The sequence below is a fragment of the Ichthyophthirius multifiliis genome (assembly GCF_000220395.1).
Source record: "Ichthyophthirius multifiliis unplaced genomic scaffold scaff_1120509250364, whole genome shotgun sequence".
Lineage (NCBI taxonomy): Eukaryota > Ciliophora > Oligohymenophorea > Hymenostomatida > Ichthyophthirius > Ichthyophthirius multifiliis.
The window spans coordinates 51839-68596 of NW_004086815.1; the positions used below are offsets into that span (position 1 = coordinate 51839).

The following is a 16758-nucleotide window of genomic DNA, read 5'->3' on the forward strand; positions in this document are numbered from 1 at the left end:
AATAATTTATAAAATAAATATATTTAAAGTTATAAAATGCTTAAAAAAACTGTAATTTAACCTTCTCTTGAATAAACAGAATAATATCCAAATGATGGTTAAATAGTTTAAGGTATTTAAATATTAAAATATTATCAAAAAAAAAAAAAAAGTATATTATAAAATAAAGTCTTTTAACGATGACATTGAAGATGAATAAACAGATAAACCTTATTCATATGAATTAGGTTAAGAAGAAATTCCGAAATTTGATGAATGTATAAAAGGAATGTAAAAAGGTGAAAAAACTGAATTTATAGTATAAAATAAAGAAAACAATTTGCAAAAATATCAAATATAACTACTTGATTTTTACGATAGAATTAAAACAAAATTCGAATTTACGAACGAAGAAAGAATAGAGCTTTCAAAAAAATACAAAATCTAAGGAAACGAATAATTTAAATTAAAAAATTATGAAGAGGCTGATATTTTATATGACTAAGCTATAGATTATATTGAAGATGCAATATAAAAATAATAAGAAAATGAAATAAAAGCAGCATGTTATTTAAATAAAGCAGCAGTAAAAATAAAAATACAAAATATAAAATATAAAATATAAAATATAAAATATAAAATATAAAATATAAAATATAAAATACAAAATATAAAATACAAAATACAAAATACAAAATATAAAATATAAAATAAAAGATAGCATATTAACTTTAAGAATGGGAAAAAGTAATATAATACTGTAATTTTGTGATTAAAAATAGCAAAGAAAATCCTAAAGCTTATTACAGGAAAGGAATGGCAGAAATGAACTTAAATAAATTAGAAGAAGCTTAAGAAAGTTTACATAAAGCAAAATAAATACAAGAAAATGAAGAAATAAAAAAATCTATAGAAGATCTAAATAAAAGAATTAAAAATGAAGAATAAAAAGAGAAAAAATTTTGCAAATAATTATTTTAAAATAAAAAAGAAAAATATATTTCTTCCAATATTAAAGAAAATATTCATGCTTTTTCCTACTATTTAAATCCTATAGTTTTCTTAGATATTAAAATAGGTGATAAAGATTAAATTTTCTAAATTTAAATTGAATTATTTGCCAATATTGAACCTCATATTTCAAATAAAATGAAAAGTCTATTCCAAAACTAATATTTTAAAAATAGATTTTTTAATAAAATTCTTAAAGGATTTATCTTTTAGATTGATTCTATTTAAAATGAAACTAATATATTTGATACTAGGACTTCTTATGAATCTTCTAAGATAAAGCATGATAGACGTGGAATAATTTCTCTTTTTAATAATCAAAATGCATAGTTCTTTCTTACTTTTAAAAGCGCTTAGTGGTTAGATGAACAAAATAAAGCTTTTGGAGTTGTTATTAAAGGGCTTGATGCTATTTAAGAAATCGAAAATGTGGATTGTGATGGAGAATAACCTTGTTGTTAAATATAAATAATTAATTGTGGAAAATTAATTTGATATATTTTTTAACAAATTATAATAATTTATAATTTTTGTTTATTTTTCTATAATATTTTCTTTTAATATTTTTTTTAAAAATGAAATAAAATTAAATTCAGTCATAAAATTATTTTTTTTATTTTCATAAATATCTTATTTAATATATTTTTTATAAATCCTTTATTAATAGAATAAATAATAAATAAATATATATATACTCTTTTAGATAATTAAACTAAAATAATAAATTAAAATTTATGTGACAAAATTAAAAAATTATTGTTTAAATCTAGAATTAAAATTATCTATAATAAATAATGTGCATCATAAAATATTAAATAGCTTTCATTAAATAAGAAGATTATTAATAGAGATACAAAAAATAAAAAATAATTACTTAAAATAAAATAATTTGTAAAATATTCATAAGAATTTTCATATTAGCATTCAATTTAGCTTGAGAATAAAATTTTATAATTAAAAACATATTATAAATCAAACATAAAAAAATGCGTTTTAAGTAAGTACTAACATTTAATTCTAAATGTATTATATATTCGTATTTCTAAAGAATAATAATTTAAGAATCACCTCTTTTTTCTCATTCTTTTAAAATCTATATAAAATTAAAAATTTATTTAAGAGAAATAATTAAATATATAACAAAATCAAAACTAGATTAACTACATAAATAATACTATTAAAACAATGTAAAAAAAAATTAAAAGTTCTATAATATTATTTGTAAAAAATAAGATTTAAGATAACAATGGAAAAGATTAATTTTAGAAAATAATAAAAATAATTAATATAATTTGAAAATTAATAAAAAAACATATTGGAATATAAAGAATACTCAGCAAAAACTTATGATAATTGAATTCTTAATAGCATTATCCCAAATAAGGTTTAAATAAAATTAAAATTAGTAATTTATTTTATTTTTTAAATTTTTATAAAATACTTTTTCGGTATTTTTTTAAAAAACTCAAAATCCAAAAAAAAAAAAATAGGAAATGACTCATTTTTTTTTGGGTTTTTTTATTTGTTGTTTGCGTTTAAAAAAAAAATATAATTTTTTTTTATTTAAATTAATATTCTTTTTTTGCAATATAAAAAAAATCTAATTTTTATCCTGATATATTTTTTATAATAATATTAATTTAATTCTGATATTATATTTAGTTATATTTTTTATAATATTATATTTGTTATATGTCAATAATTTCTAATATATAAAAATAAAATAATAAATATATATAAATATAAGAAAAAATTAAAATAAAACTAATTAACAACAGAATGCGGAAAAAAGAAGAAAAAAAAAAAAAATTAAAAAAATCTTTTTAAATAAAAATAAAAATCTTTATTTAATAAAAAATCAAAAATTCTATTTAAATAAAAACTAAAAAAAAATAAAAATAATAAAAATGGGATTAAGCAGAGACGAATATATTTATATGGCTAAAATAGCTGAACAAACCGAAAGATTTGAAGATATGTTAGAATACATGAAACAAGTAGTATTAACAGGATAAGATCTATCAGTAGAAGAAAGAAACTTATTATCAGTAGCTTACAAAAACACAGTAGGTTCACGTAGATCTGCATGGAGAAGTATATCTGCAATATAACAAAAGGAAGAATCTAAAGGATCTAAACATTTAAATTTACTTACAGGTTAAAAATAGAAAATCGAAGTTGAATTAAATAAATATTGTAATGATATTCTTGATTTATTATCATCCAATTTAGTTAAATAATCAACAGTAAAAACAAAACAAAAACATAAAAATATTAAAAAAAAAAAAAAAGACTGCAGAAGCTTAAGTTTTCTATTTAAAAATGAAAGGTGACTATTATAGATATATTGCTGAATATGCAACTGGAGACTCTCATAAAAAAGCTGCTGATGGTGCTTTAGATAGCTATAATAAAGCTTCTGAAATTGCCAATACTTAATTAAGTACAACTCATCCTATTAGACTTGGTTTAGCTTTAAATTTCTCTGTTTTCCATTATGAAGTGATGAATGATCCCTCTAAAGCTTGTAATTTAGCAAAAACTGCCTTCGATGAAGCTATTGGAGATATTGAAAGTATTTAAGAAGATTAATATAAAGATGCTACTACTATTATGTAGTTGATTAGAGATAATTTAACTTTATGGACTTCTGAATTTTAAGATGATGCTGAAGAATAATAAGAATGATTATTTTATTTTTTTAATTTTTTATTTTATTTTTTTTACATAAAAATAAAAAGAATTAAAAAAAAATTATTTATATATTATATTATATTTAAGTTTTAAATTATAAATTTCATTTTTTTAAAAAAATGAGAAATTTTTAAATAAATAATATTTTTTTTTTATGTATATATATATATATATTATTTTTTTAATATTTTTATCTCAAATATATAACTGTATTAATTTATTAATAATTAATTAATTAAATTAAAAAAAAAAATTAAATTTTAATAAATAATATATTATAAATTTACATAAAAAAAAAATCAAGAAAATAAAAATTATAATATATATAAATTATTATATAAATGGAATTATAAACTAAAACAATAGTTATTTAAAATCCAGATGGTTCAATTTAAATAGCAAATTAACCCCATAAGCTAAATAAAAAAATGATATAATGTTACAAATGTAATTTTAATTTGATATTTGAAGGAAATGCTACTTAATTAAAATGTACTAATTGCAATTCGATAAATGGGATTCCGAATAAATAATAATAATAAAATGCACTAAAATATGTTAATTGTCCGAATTGTAATTAAACTTGTCTTTTAAATTATGTTAATTAAATGTATATAGCCAATTGTCTTTTTTGTGGTAAAAAAATATATCCATATTATACAAATACAAATATAATTTAAATATTTAAAAATAAAAAAAAGGAATTATTACTGGATTAATATTGAATCAATTATATAAATATTGACTAACAATATTGTTTTTTGTCATTGAAAATTAAATATAAATTATTTTTTAGATTTAATACATTGCATTTATATATATTTTAATAAAAAATAAATATATTATATTTTTAAAGAAGTAATATTAGTTGAAATTTATATAATTTATTATCTATATTAACAATTATTACATTTAATAATAAATAAATTATTAATTTTATACATTTAAATTATATTTTTAATTTATATAATTTTTTTATTTTATTTTACTGATTAGGATTATATTATTTTATTTTTATTGGAAAGAAAATATGTTAAATAATTTATAAATCATTTTATAATCATATAAAATAATAATCTTTTAATCAATTTATATAGGTTAGAGTGCAAAATAAATAATTGATTATAGTATATTGTTTTTATATACCTATATAAATAAGTTAATAAAAATTATTAATAAATTGAATAATAATATTTTAAGTATAAAAAAAAATTATTTAACCAATTAACTATTTTTTTTTTTTATAAAATCAAATTTGCTTAATAGAAATTTTTTTTATAAAATAATAATAAAAAAAAATATTATAAAAGTATTTTTTTATAAGAAAACGTCATAATTTATTTAATATGATATAATAAAATTATAATTTTGTTAAAAAGAAATTATATATAAAAATTAGATATAATTTTATATATATTATAAGAATACAATATTATTTTTAAATTTGCTTATATTAAAATATATAATGTATTTTTTCACTTTTAATTATTATATATAATATATTTAAATTATATATATTTTTATAATTTAAAAAAATTATTTGTACTATTATATAAAATTTTAAAATACATTTATATATTATTTTTAAAAAAAATCAAAATTATTATTATTTTTTTATTGTTTGGTTGTAATTCACAATATATATGATATTTTTTTTTTGCTTTTAATCTTTTTTTAATTAATTTCTTAAGTTATTTTATAAATCATAAATAATCAATAGATGATTAATTAAATTAATTTTTTAAAACATAAAAGTTAAATAATAATAATAAAAAAAAATTATAGAAAAAAAATTAATAATAATAATAATATTAAAAAAAAAAAAACCATTATAACAAAAAAATGGAAAATTTCGACTAACTCAATAACAACTTAATCTAATAAAATTTGAATAACACAATAAAAAATAATACAAACAGCTAATTGGAAAATATAAATAATTTTAATAATCCGTTTTTATATGAACAATAAAATGTGTAAAATTCAATTGAAAATTAACAACAACAGCAATAATAATTTTTACAATAATAACAATAATGGAATTAATACTATATATCTATGTATAATAACTCTATAAATAATAATATAATTCATAATAATCAAATGAAAAAAAATTTACATGATCAAAATATATATTATAACTAATTTAATAATATATAATTAATAATAGAAAATCCTTTTCAAATGGGTTAATATAATAGTCAATTATAATAATATAATATGCCTAGTTTTTGTAATGTCTAATAATTTCCATAAATATAATAACAATTATATTAATAATAATATATGAATCAATAATAATTATGTAACTAATATAATTTATACTTATAATATTTATATTAATAATAATAAAATATTTTTTCTTAAGTGAATTTTAACTAATTATCCAATCAAAACATATTAAAAGCAATTCCTGATTTATTATGTTAATAAGCTTTTTAGAATATATTAGATTAAAGCGGAAACTAAATGTTATAAAATTAACTTTACTGCAATAATTAAAACCCTCCTTTAATAAACTAAAATAATTAATTATTAATATATTAAAATACTAATAATCCAAGCAATTAAATTTAAGTAATAACCAATAATTAATCAAATGAAAATATACAAATAAATAATTTCGCGTAAACTAACAATTAAGTAATACCTAACACTTAAACAACTCCAAACAATATCTCAATAAACGTATATAATAGAAATAATAATTCGGTCCAACTAGATTATTAAAATTAAACAAATGTAATAAAAAATGAATTTCCTTAAGATATAAAAAATAAATATTATACGTTTAAAAAATAAAACTATCCAAATACAGTAGACTATAATGCTCCTTACATGAAAATACAAGTAATGAAAACAAATTAAAATAATAATCAGAATACTATTTATTATATCACTCCTTAAGGAATGGTAGCATCAAAAAAAAATACTGAAACAAATGATATTATTATTGGAAGATAAGATTCTACTAAAGATCCTGAAAATAGTATTGAAGTTCATCCTAATGATATTGTTCTTCCTAATACTGATAGAGCTATTTCAAGAATTCATTGCAAAATTATTTATAAGGATGGTTTTAATGTTCCAAAAAAAATTAGTTTAGATTTCTTCACTTTCCTTAAAGGAACAAAAAAAAATAATAAATTCTCTTCACTTATTTCGTTCCCTGAGCATGTGCTTAGAATTATCTGGAAATTTATTAAACCTAAGTCAGCGTTTTATTTAGTTGATATTGGAAGTGCTTAAAGTACCTTTACTAAAATAAAATTTGATTATCCTTAAAAACTTGAAAAAGGACAAGTTTTTTTAATTGGAGCAGAAACATAATTCCATGTAGTTGATGTTGATAACTATTCATAATAAAAAAATGTCATAAAAAATACAGATAGTATGGATGTAGAAATAGAAGCTGAAGAAAATAGAGGAGAAGAAGATTTTAAATTTACAAATTATTTGTTACAAGAAAAAACGAACTCCTCAATAATCCATGGATTAACAGAATAAGAATTATAAAAAATATAAGCTTTGTAAACAAAGAGAATATATAATTACACTCAATAAAGTGCTTTGGAGATTTTTAAAATTAAAAAAAGACCTTTTGTGAAATTAATAATAAATTTAAATCAACCATAAAATCATATTTTTATTTATAATGAAAATTTATAAGATAATACTTACAAAATAGGAAGATCTTAAGAGTGCTCTGTTTAAATAAATATTAATACAATCTCAAGAAAATAAACCACTATATAATATATGTAAATTTAAATATAAATTAAATATACATAATAATTTATTATTAAAAATAAAGTGATAATTAATGGTTTATAAAAGATGGAGACACTATAAGAGAAAGCGCTAATGGAACTTGGATGTCCTTACATGATTATAGAGAAAGAAATTAACCTAGAAAAGAAAGCTAGCCAAAGGAAATTACTAATGGCTCTGAAATTAAAATTAGCGAATCAATCCTTAAAATAGAAATTGTTAATAATTAACCTAAGAAAAATATTTGTAAATAAAATATTTTTATAGATGAAGAATAATTTAGCTTTTCTGATAATGATGTGGAATCTGATCTTAGTAATATTACTGATTATTGAACATAAAATTTATGTATTAAAATATATAAAAACATATATATATATATATATATATATATATATATATATATATATATATATATATATATATATAATTTAATTAAAAATTTATATAAATTAAAATTGTTGCTTTTTCTTATTTATTTTAAAAAATTATTTATATATTATTTAATTTCTGAAATAATAAAACCATTTTAACTTATTTTTTTTTTTTAAAACATTTATGTCTATTATAATATTATTTGCAAAAAAAAATAAAAATTTTACGTTATATTTTCAATAATTTAAATTATTTTCTTTTAAATAAAAATTATTTAAACAGAGATTAGTTTTTTATTAAATAAAAAAATGTTAATAATATTTTATATTTAACAATATAGGTATCATGATAATATTTGAAATACTAATATATAATTTTAAATCGAATCATATGTTAATAAATTATAAATTTTGAAAAGTATCATGTATTAATTTTTGCAAACTTTTTTAAATTCCCTACATATATTAATTTTTTAAAATATTAAGTTTATATGATAAAATTTTTGTTTTTATTCTATTTATGGAACCTCAAATGCTTTGAATCTACCTGTATATTTATTATACATTTTTTAAATCAAAAATATTATTTAAAATTAAGAATTAATATTCCTATAAATTAATATAATTTTAATAGAATTAATTATATATAAATAAAATATATTAAAAATATATACTAATTATAAAAATTAAAACTTTTCTTTAATTAAGTAGTAAAAGAATAATAATTTAATAGAAATATATGTATCCAAATGTTTTACACAGAACGGCGATATTTCAAATTTGACAAAAATAGTAATAAAATCTGATACTGTTTAAGTTTAACGATTTATAAATTTGAATGTTCATTAGGTATATATAATATTTATAGATTATTTAAAATAAAATTCTGTATTTTTAAGATATAAGTATATTGATTTAATTGAATTAAGTATTTAATACTAATGAAAAAATCTTTTACTGTTTTATTAAAGTTATCGTGTATTGGGAATAGTGAATTAAGATACTCATAAAATATTAAATATTATTGCATCAAATCCTATTGCTTAAAATTTTATAAACTAATAAAACAGGATATTATCTGAAAAAAGAAAGTACAAATTTAAGAAGAATATGAATAAATTAAGTGATTAAATAATTTAAATCATGGTATTAGAGAACAATAACAAACAAATAGACTTTTATAATGAATTTTAGCAATAATATATTATTATATTTCATTAAACATAATAGTTTGTATTGGAGCCCGTTTAAAAAATTATTCTTAATAGATGTATTTAGTTCATTGGAGGATTCATAAGGTTAGATTAATAAGTTACTTATTAGATAAATTAATTCAGAATTCACTTAAAAAAAAAATATAGAAGAAACTTAAGAAAATTAAGAAAATCATATAAAATTATTAATTTAATTTAACGATTATTAAGATAAAAACAAGTTAGAACTATGTTTTGTCATAAAAATTATTTTTTATGTAAATTCTTTTATAAAGTATATTATTTTTTATATTAAACGTTTAAAAGAAAACAAAGTGTCCTACATGTAATACAGATCTTGATTAAATATATTAAGTAAAGCAGATAAAAAAAATACTAACTATGTATATATTATTAGTTTAAATAAATGATTTATATATTTTGTTTTTATTTTTTATAAAAATATTATTATTTTTTTTATAAAAAAATATAAAAAGATAAATAAAATAGTTAAAATTACAAATTATATATTTTATTATTCATTTATAATAAATAATAATATAAATATTTTTTAATTTAATTAAAACTAATTTAAATTTATAATTTATTATATATTTACAATTTCTCTTTTTTAATTAAATCATATATAAATATTAATTTTATATGTATTTTTGATTTCCTATATTATATTAATTACTTTATTTTAATTCATTAAGTTGTTTTTTAAATATATATTTTCTAATTTTGTAAATTCTTTTTATTGCTTATAATTTTCTAATAAATACTATAAAAAATTTGCAGTAATCATATTATCTTAAAAATTAAGTACACCCACATTAGTTTTTTATAATTAATCAACCAAATGAATAGCTCCTTTATTAGAAATTTTATTTCTTTATAATTTTATAATTTTTAAATATTTATTATTTTTAAGATATTAGCACAAACTAATAAGTCCTTCATCTCCCATGTCTTTTATTTATAATTAATGAATTAAATATGTAAGTTAAATTTTTTTAAAAAGGTACCTGCATAAGTAAAATCTGCTAATAAAATTTAATCCTTTTAAATATCTTTAATAATATTTAAATACTTAACATTTTTAAAAAATGAATTTATTTCATTTGTTGATTTCATTGTATCAATAGTCGTTTATGCTTATACTTTATCAGTAAAATCAGTCATTTTAGTTACATTCATTTAATCTATATTATCTAATAATTAAAAATAACTAACATTAACTATTTTTGATTAATTATTATCTTCAATACTTTCTTTACCAATCTTAAATAAAATTATATTTAAATATATATATATATATATATATATATATATATATATATAATTTATATATTTTTTACTGTTTCCTGTAATTAATCATATATGTCTTCATTATTATTTAATAAAAGATCATTATCTAAACTATCGTTTATGTTATTTTTAGCATTAGTAGAAAACAAATATTGCTAATTTTTACTATTTTTTTCTGCGCTTTTCTTGTTGCTATTTGATTCTGTATTTGCTATAGTTTTTTCGTTTGAAGATTATTTTCTAATTTATTCAATTTAAGAATCACTGAAGTTTGTATCTTATGTTTTTACATTTGTTTATTGAAATAATAACTTATTATGAATTTATTCATCTTAACTATTTTTTATATTTTTTTTATTTTAAATTTGTAAAATAAATTAAATATTTTACGATAATAAATTAGAAAACTTACTATGTAATATAATAGATAATTGTTTGTCTTATTTTTAAGATATGTAAGTTAAATTATTAAATAAATCTTTATAATTATAAATAAAATCTACTTAAATGCTTTCAAATTTAAACTCTTCTATTTATTTATTTAAACTTTAATTTGTTTTTTCTATACAGTTCATTAGTTCTTACCCTTATTAAATTATATCATTTTTTTCATTATTATCAACCATTAAATCTAAAGGAAAATCATCAGAATTTATTTAATCACATAAACTAATAAGTTTTTCTTTTGCTCTTATTTTTTATATTATTTGTATATATAAATATAAAAATTATTATCTATATTGTTTTTGTTTATTAAAAAGTAAATAAAAAACTCAATAAATAAATAAAACAAGAGATAAGAAAAAAGTTAATAAAATTCATCTTTATATTAATTAGATTTTATGAAAAATTAACAGAAATAATAAAAAAATAAAAACATGTAATAATATATAAATATAAATATGTATATAAAATTATATATATATGTAAATATTAATTTATATAAAAAAAATATAAATTATAATATAATTATATATAATATAATTAAATATAATATAAATATAAATATATATATATATATATTTTATTTTACTATAATTTCCATTTTGATGATTATTGTATCAAACTTTTAGGTGTTTCTTGCAAAAAATTTATACAATTTTATTATATTTCTTAAAATCGTAAAGTTATTTCATTTATACATTCTAATTTCTTTTATTATAAATTAATTTCTATTTCCTATTTTTTATTAGCAAATGTTTAAATTTTTATTTATTTATATCAAATAAATAAGTATAAATTATAAACCGCAAATTTATCTAACAAATCCTACTTTACAATTTAAAAATTTGCCTATAAATACTCTTTTACATTTTCCATATGAGATTCTTCCTATAAATAATATTCTTTTTTTTCAATTACTTCTAAAATTTATATTAAATATTCTGCTCTTATACTGATTTCTTTCATAACATCTTCTTCACAACGCACATGATGATTTTTATGTTTTCCAAATAATGCACAATTTGCACATATTTTTATTCGACAATTTACGCATACTTTTTTTATAAAAATATTAACTTTTTTATTTTTTTATTTTTTATAAAAAAAAACCTATATCAACTTGTTTTTAATGCTCAAAACAAAGTTGTTTTTTATTTAATATTTTTTAAGAGGTTTTTCTATCTAAGATTCTTTAATTTTATTTTTTAATTTTAAAATATATTTAAATTTAAACCTAATTGCATTTATTTATTTTATTTATTTTGTTTTTCAATTAAACGAACGAATGAATAGTTTTTTGGAAATTAATCTATATTATTGTAATTTTCATAAGTTTATCTTTAAAAAAGTTTAAAATTTCAAAATAAAAAAAAAAACTATTTTTTCTAAATATAATAATACTAATCTTCTGGGCAATAAAAACTTATTTATTAATCGATATTGTTTTATATACATTCGGTACATAAGGAATGTCCACAAGAAGGTAACATCCTTGGAATATGTTTTCCTTTTTCACTAAATTTATTATGACACATTTAGCATTAAAGAAAATTAATATTTTCCATATTTTTTTGTTCAATTTATAAATTTACTTATAATTTATTTTATTAAATTTCTTTTCAAAGATAGAAATTATTATTAAAAATATTTTCAATATTTAAATAGCATTTTTATTATTATTTTCCACAATATTTTTTATATAATAATATATTATTTGTTTCATATTGTTTTTTTTTTTATTCTGTATTTTTTTTTCAAGAATTAAATTAAAAAATAAAAAAAGGTTAAATACTTATCATTTTTTTATATTAAAATTGATTAATTAATAACCTTTTTTTTTTACTAATTTAATTTTTTTAAAAAAATACAGAAAAAAATTAAAAAAACTATTTGAACATAAATAGTCATTATCATTAAATATTTACTTTTCAATATATATTTTCTAATATTTATATAAATAATTAAACTTAATAATTATTTTTTGGATATAAACAATTTATTATTTATATGTAAATATGAATAAGGATAAAAAATTTTAACATTTAATAATCATATATATATTAATATTTACCTTCATGAAAAATTTTTAAAATAAAATTATATTATGATTTCAAAGTATTCTATTAAAAATAAAAATAAGTTGAAATATAATTTTCAAAATATATATTTATAAATAAATATATTTAAAAATAAATATTTTATAAGTAATTTACATTAATCATTTTATAAATAAATTAATTTTTTAATCTAATTATATCAATATTATTAAAATATTATTTTATATATCAATAAATAAAAATTTATTAGTTCTATTAATAAAAATACAAAATGGAAATTCTAACATAATGTTTTATAATAAAATTATTTAATTTTAGCAATTTAAAATGAAGATAATCCTTTGTTAAATTTAATTATTATCGAAAAAAATTTTTGAGAATTAAATCATTCTTATATTTTTTTAAAAATATAATTATTTTAACATTGTATATTATTCAGTTTATAAGAATAATTTTAAATGTAACATTGCTTTGGCTCTATAAAGAATTTTTAAAATAATTATTTATATCTACTTACAATTTTCAATTTATTTTATTCATGATTTTATATATTATTTGTAGGGGTTATTTATCCAATATAGGTTAAACAAGAAAAATAAATTGAATTAATATTTTCCAATATTAAATTATATTTCTTATTTTAAAATTCCAAGCATTATTGAAAAGTATAGCAAAATTTTTTTATTCATTAATTTATAAAATTCTAAATTTATTTCTTAAAATTATATTTATAATAAAAAAGTTTATAAATAATATAAAAATTTAAAAAATAAAATTAAAAAAGTATATTTAATTATTTTTTAATTAAATAATACTAATGTATAAATATATAATTTGTATATATTTAATAATATTTGTTTTGATATAATCTCTAATATTTTTAATATTTTTACGTTTTAAAAAGTTTTCTAAATTATCATAAAAATTTTATTAAATAAAATAAGTATTGTATTATATATAACGATTTCTTAAATATTTATTCCGTTATAATAATAAAAAAAAAAATTATTCTAATAATTTTATGTAAGAAAAATAAAAAAGATTAAAAAAAGTAGAAATGACTAAAAAATATAAAAATACTTTTAATATATTATTTTATTAAATAATTAAAAAAAATATATATATATTGATTATAATAATAAATAACTTAGTTGTATTTTTTTTAAATTAAAGTAATTTTAACATAATTATTTATAAAAAGAAAATAATTATATATAAAGAAATTATATTAATAGAAATAATAATTAATATATATATTTATATATTTATTTATAAATATAAATATAAATAAATTATATTAATAGAAATAATAATTTATATATATTTTTATATATATATATATATATAAATATAAATATATGTTTTATATATATAGATATATGCAATTATATAATATTTTAATGAAAAATTTTTTAATTTATTATTTTCGCCTGTAAATTTTTTACAATTAAATATATATTTTAATCATATCCATTATATTTTAGAAAATTAAATTTTTATTATTATATGATAATTCTAATATTATTATTTTATATTTTTATTTTAATATAAATTGAAACAAAATATTCTTTATATATTTCTAAAGATAATGTAAAAATACGAGAAATATTTTTTTAGAAATTTTATTAATATAATTTGTATATTTTATAAAATTTTAAAATTGCTTATAAAATTTATATTTCTATAGAAAACATTATAAATAAAACAAATATTTAATATAATAAGTTTACTAACATATTAAATTTAATAATAATTTAAATCTTTCATTTTAAATTAAGTAAAAATTATCAAAATTAGAAAATTAAATCTATTAAAAAGTATATTAAATTTTTAATAAAATTTTTAACAATATTAAGAAATTTATCTTAAAATGAAAAATTGTTTTTGCTTTTTTAAAATAAAATAAATTAATTTAATATTGAAAGAATATATATATTTGTAAATTAATTTTTAAATAATATATAATTATAATAATAAAATAAAATAGATAATAAGTTTATAAATTATAATATATATAAAAATTTAATTTTAATATTTATATTAAATAATAAAAAATAAATTACATATTATTAATTTTATTTATTTTTATTAAGAATCATATACATATAATTTAAAACTTATTTACTTATTTTTAGTTAAAATATTATTCTAATCTAATTTAAAAATTGTATATTGTATATTAAATAAGACATATAAACATATATATATATATATATATATTTATATATATATATATAAATATATTATGAAAAATGATGACTGATTTTATATTGAAAAAAATTATAAATATAAACATTAAAATAATTAATTTAATTTACATATGTAATTATTAATTTTAGATAATTTATTTTAATGATATTTTTTTCAAGATAATTTGCATTTTAAATATATATATATATATATATATATATATTATTTCAAAAATTACATAAAATATTTATAATATTTAGATTATTTTTTTTTAAAAAAATTAAATTTCATAACAAAATTTAACTATATTAAAATATAAAAAATTTGGGCGCTTTATAAATAACAATATTAAATAAATAATTGAATTAGTAAATAATAACTAAGATGAATTCAAATATCTAATAAATAATAACACTTCCTCGAAATCTTTAGCAATTTTAACCAAAAGACACAATATCATGCATAAGGTGGTTTCCATTTCAAAACTAATATGTTTTTTGTGTATCAACATGGGCAGGAGAATTAATAATATATTAATTAAATAAGGATTTTTCTTCATACTCATTATAATATGTAAAAACATTTTAATATAATCATCCGATTATAACTTTCTGTATAGACTAGTAATCAAAATATATATACTTTTCAGGTGGAGATGGAACATTAGTATCCTATTGCATTGAATCAAACCAAATAAGCTTATTAAGTAAATTCTAATTGCCTGTTGTATCATTATATTGGATAAACTAAATGGACTCATTATTGGTAGTAGCAATGGAAAAATAGATATTAATAATTAAACCAACAGATTTACAATAATAAAAAGGCATATAAACTGAATACCCAATAATAACTGCTGCATATTCTTTTCCTTTAATTATAGTAGGATTTATGGAATAAAAGTTATCTTATTTAAATATATAAGAAATTTGTACAAATCCATAATATAAAATAGAATATTTAGATTCTTAACTTGGGAAACTTTCGCCAATAAAATCGATTTCCATATCAAGTAAATAAAGCCATGTCTGTTATGGATCTAATGATGGAAGATGCAATATTTAAAAAGTTATAAAAAAAACAAATTATACAGGAATCAGTACTTACCAATCTACATAATTAATTACTTTTAAAGCACATAAAGAAGATAGAGACGAATAAACAGGATCTTTTAAAACTTAAAGATTTTAAGATTTATATCCAGTTAATGATATTTAATTTAATCCTAAAAATGAATAAGAACTTGCAACTTTTGGTTCTGAAGGAAAAATAGTATTTTTTTTTATTTTATTTAAATATTTACAATTATTAGATTTTTTGGGATTTTACAAATAAATGTAAAATAAAAGATATGGTTTTGAAATAATCTATTAGTACTACATGTCCTTCGTTTGATGGAGAATTTTTGGCATTTGGACTTGGATATGATTGGAATTAAGGCTTATATGGAGTTGGATAGTATAGTCCTAGTATAAATGTGATTTCATTTTAATTTAAAAATGAAAAATGAAAAAAATATGTAAAGATTTTTAAAATATAATAATAATGTATAAATTTCTAACTTAAAAATTTTCTATATTACATACAATATATATATATAGTAATTAAAAAATTAATTAATTAGCTAATAGAAATTATAAATATATATTATATTAAAATAATAAAAAATATTAAAATAAAACTAAGAATTAACTTTAATATAAAAAAAAAGAAAATAAAAAATACTAAAGTTAA

At 15.1% G+C, this 16758-nt stretch overlaps 3 protein-coding genes across 3 annotated transcripts, besides 22 other annotated features; all 3 read left to right on the forward strand. All coding sequences in view use genetic code 6, as the record gives it.

Annotated features, from left to right (window-relative positions):
- The first annotated feature begins 59 nt into the window (after positions 1-59).
- IMG5_068470 (hypothetical protein) lies at positions 60-1000 on the forward strand. Its single transcript, XM_004036808.1, has 3 exons — positions 60-112; positions 170-565; positions 697-1000. Exons 2-3 carry the CDS (start codon positions 180-182, stop codon positions 749-751), a joined length of 441 nt encoding a protein of 146 aa, XP_004036856.1. The 5' UTR covers positions 60-112; positions 170-179; the 3' UTR covers positions 752-1000.
- Positions 569-692: a microsatellite.
- Positions 1001-2697: 1697 nt separating the features above from the next.
- Positions 2698-2744: a microsatellite.
- Positions 2745-2794: 50 nt separating this feature from the next.
- Positions 2795-2881: a microsatellite.
- Positions 2864-2898: a microsatellite.
- Positions 2898-3678, forward strand: IMG5_068480 (hypothetical protein; the record flags this gene model as incomplete). The annotated part of the gene is made up of 2 exons (XM_004036809.1): positions 2898-3236; positions 3283-3678. 2 exons carry the CDS (start codon positions 2898-2900, stop codon positions 3676-3678), a joined length of 735 nt encoding a protein of 244 aa, XP_004036857.1.
- A 1769-nt stretch (positions 3679-5447) lies between these two features.
- Positions 5448-5509: a microsatellite.
- A 433-nt stretch (positions 5510-5942) lies between these two features.
- Positions 5943-6034: a microsatellite.
- Positions 6035-6153: 119 nt separating this feature from the next.
- Positions 6154-8237, forward strand: IMG5_068490 (hypothetical protein; the record flags this gene model as incomplete). Its single annotated transcript, XM_004036810.1, has 3 exons — positions 6154-7445; positions 7499-7803; positions 8171-8237. 2 exons carry the CDS (start codon positions 6154-6156, stop codon positions 7788-7790), a joined length of 1584 nt encoding a protein of 527 aa, XP_004036858.1. The 3' UTR covers positions 7791-7803; positions 8171-8237.
- Positions 7824-7884: a microsatellite.
- Positions 8238-9924: 1687 nt separating the features above from the next.
- Positions 9925-9961: a microsatellite.
- A 366-nt stretch (positions 9962-10327) lies between these two features.
- Positions 10328-10376: a microsatellite.
- An 815-nt stretch (positions 10377-11191) lies between these two features.
- Positions 11192-11245: a microsatellite.
- Positions 11217-11355: a microsatellite.
- Positions 11220-11356: a microsatellite.
- Positions 11357-12938: 1582 nt separating this feature from the next.
- Positions 12939-12981: a microsatellite.
- A 583-nt stretch (positions 12982-13564) lies between these two features.
- Positions 13565-13603: a microsatellite.
- A 259-nt stretch (positions 13604-13862) lies between these two features.
- Positions 13863-13911: a microsatellite.
- Positions 13912-14040: 129 nt separating this feature from the next.
- Positions 14041-14084: a microsatellite.
- Positions 14047-14193: a microsatellite.
- Positions 14082-14215: a microsatellite.
- Positions 14147-14207: a microsatellite.
- Positions 14176-14230: a microsatellite.
- An 802-nt stretch (positions 14231-15032) lies between these two features.
- Positions 15033-15078: a microsatellite.
- A 141-nt stretch (positions 15079-15219) lies between these two features.
- Positions 15220-15247: a microsatellite.
- The last annotated feature ends 1511 nt before the right edge of the window (positions 15248-16758 follow it).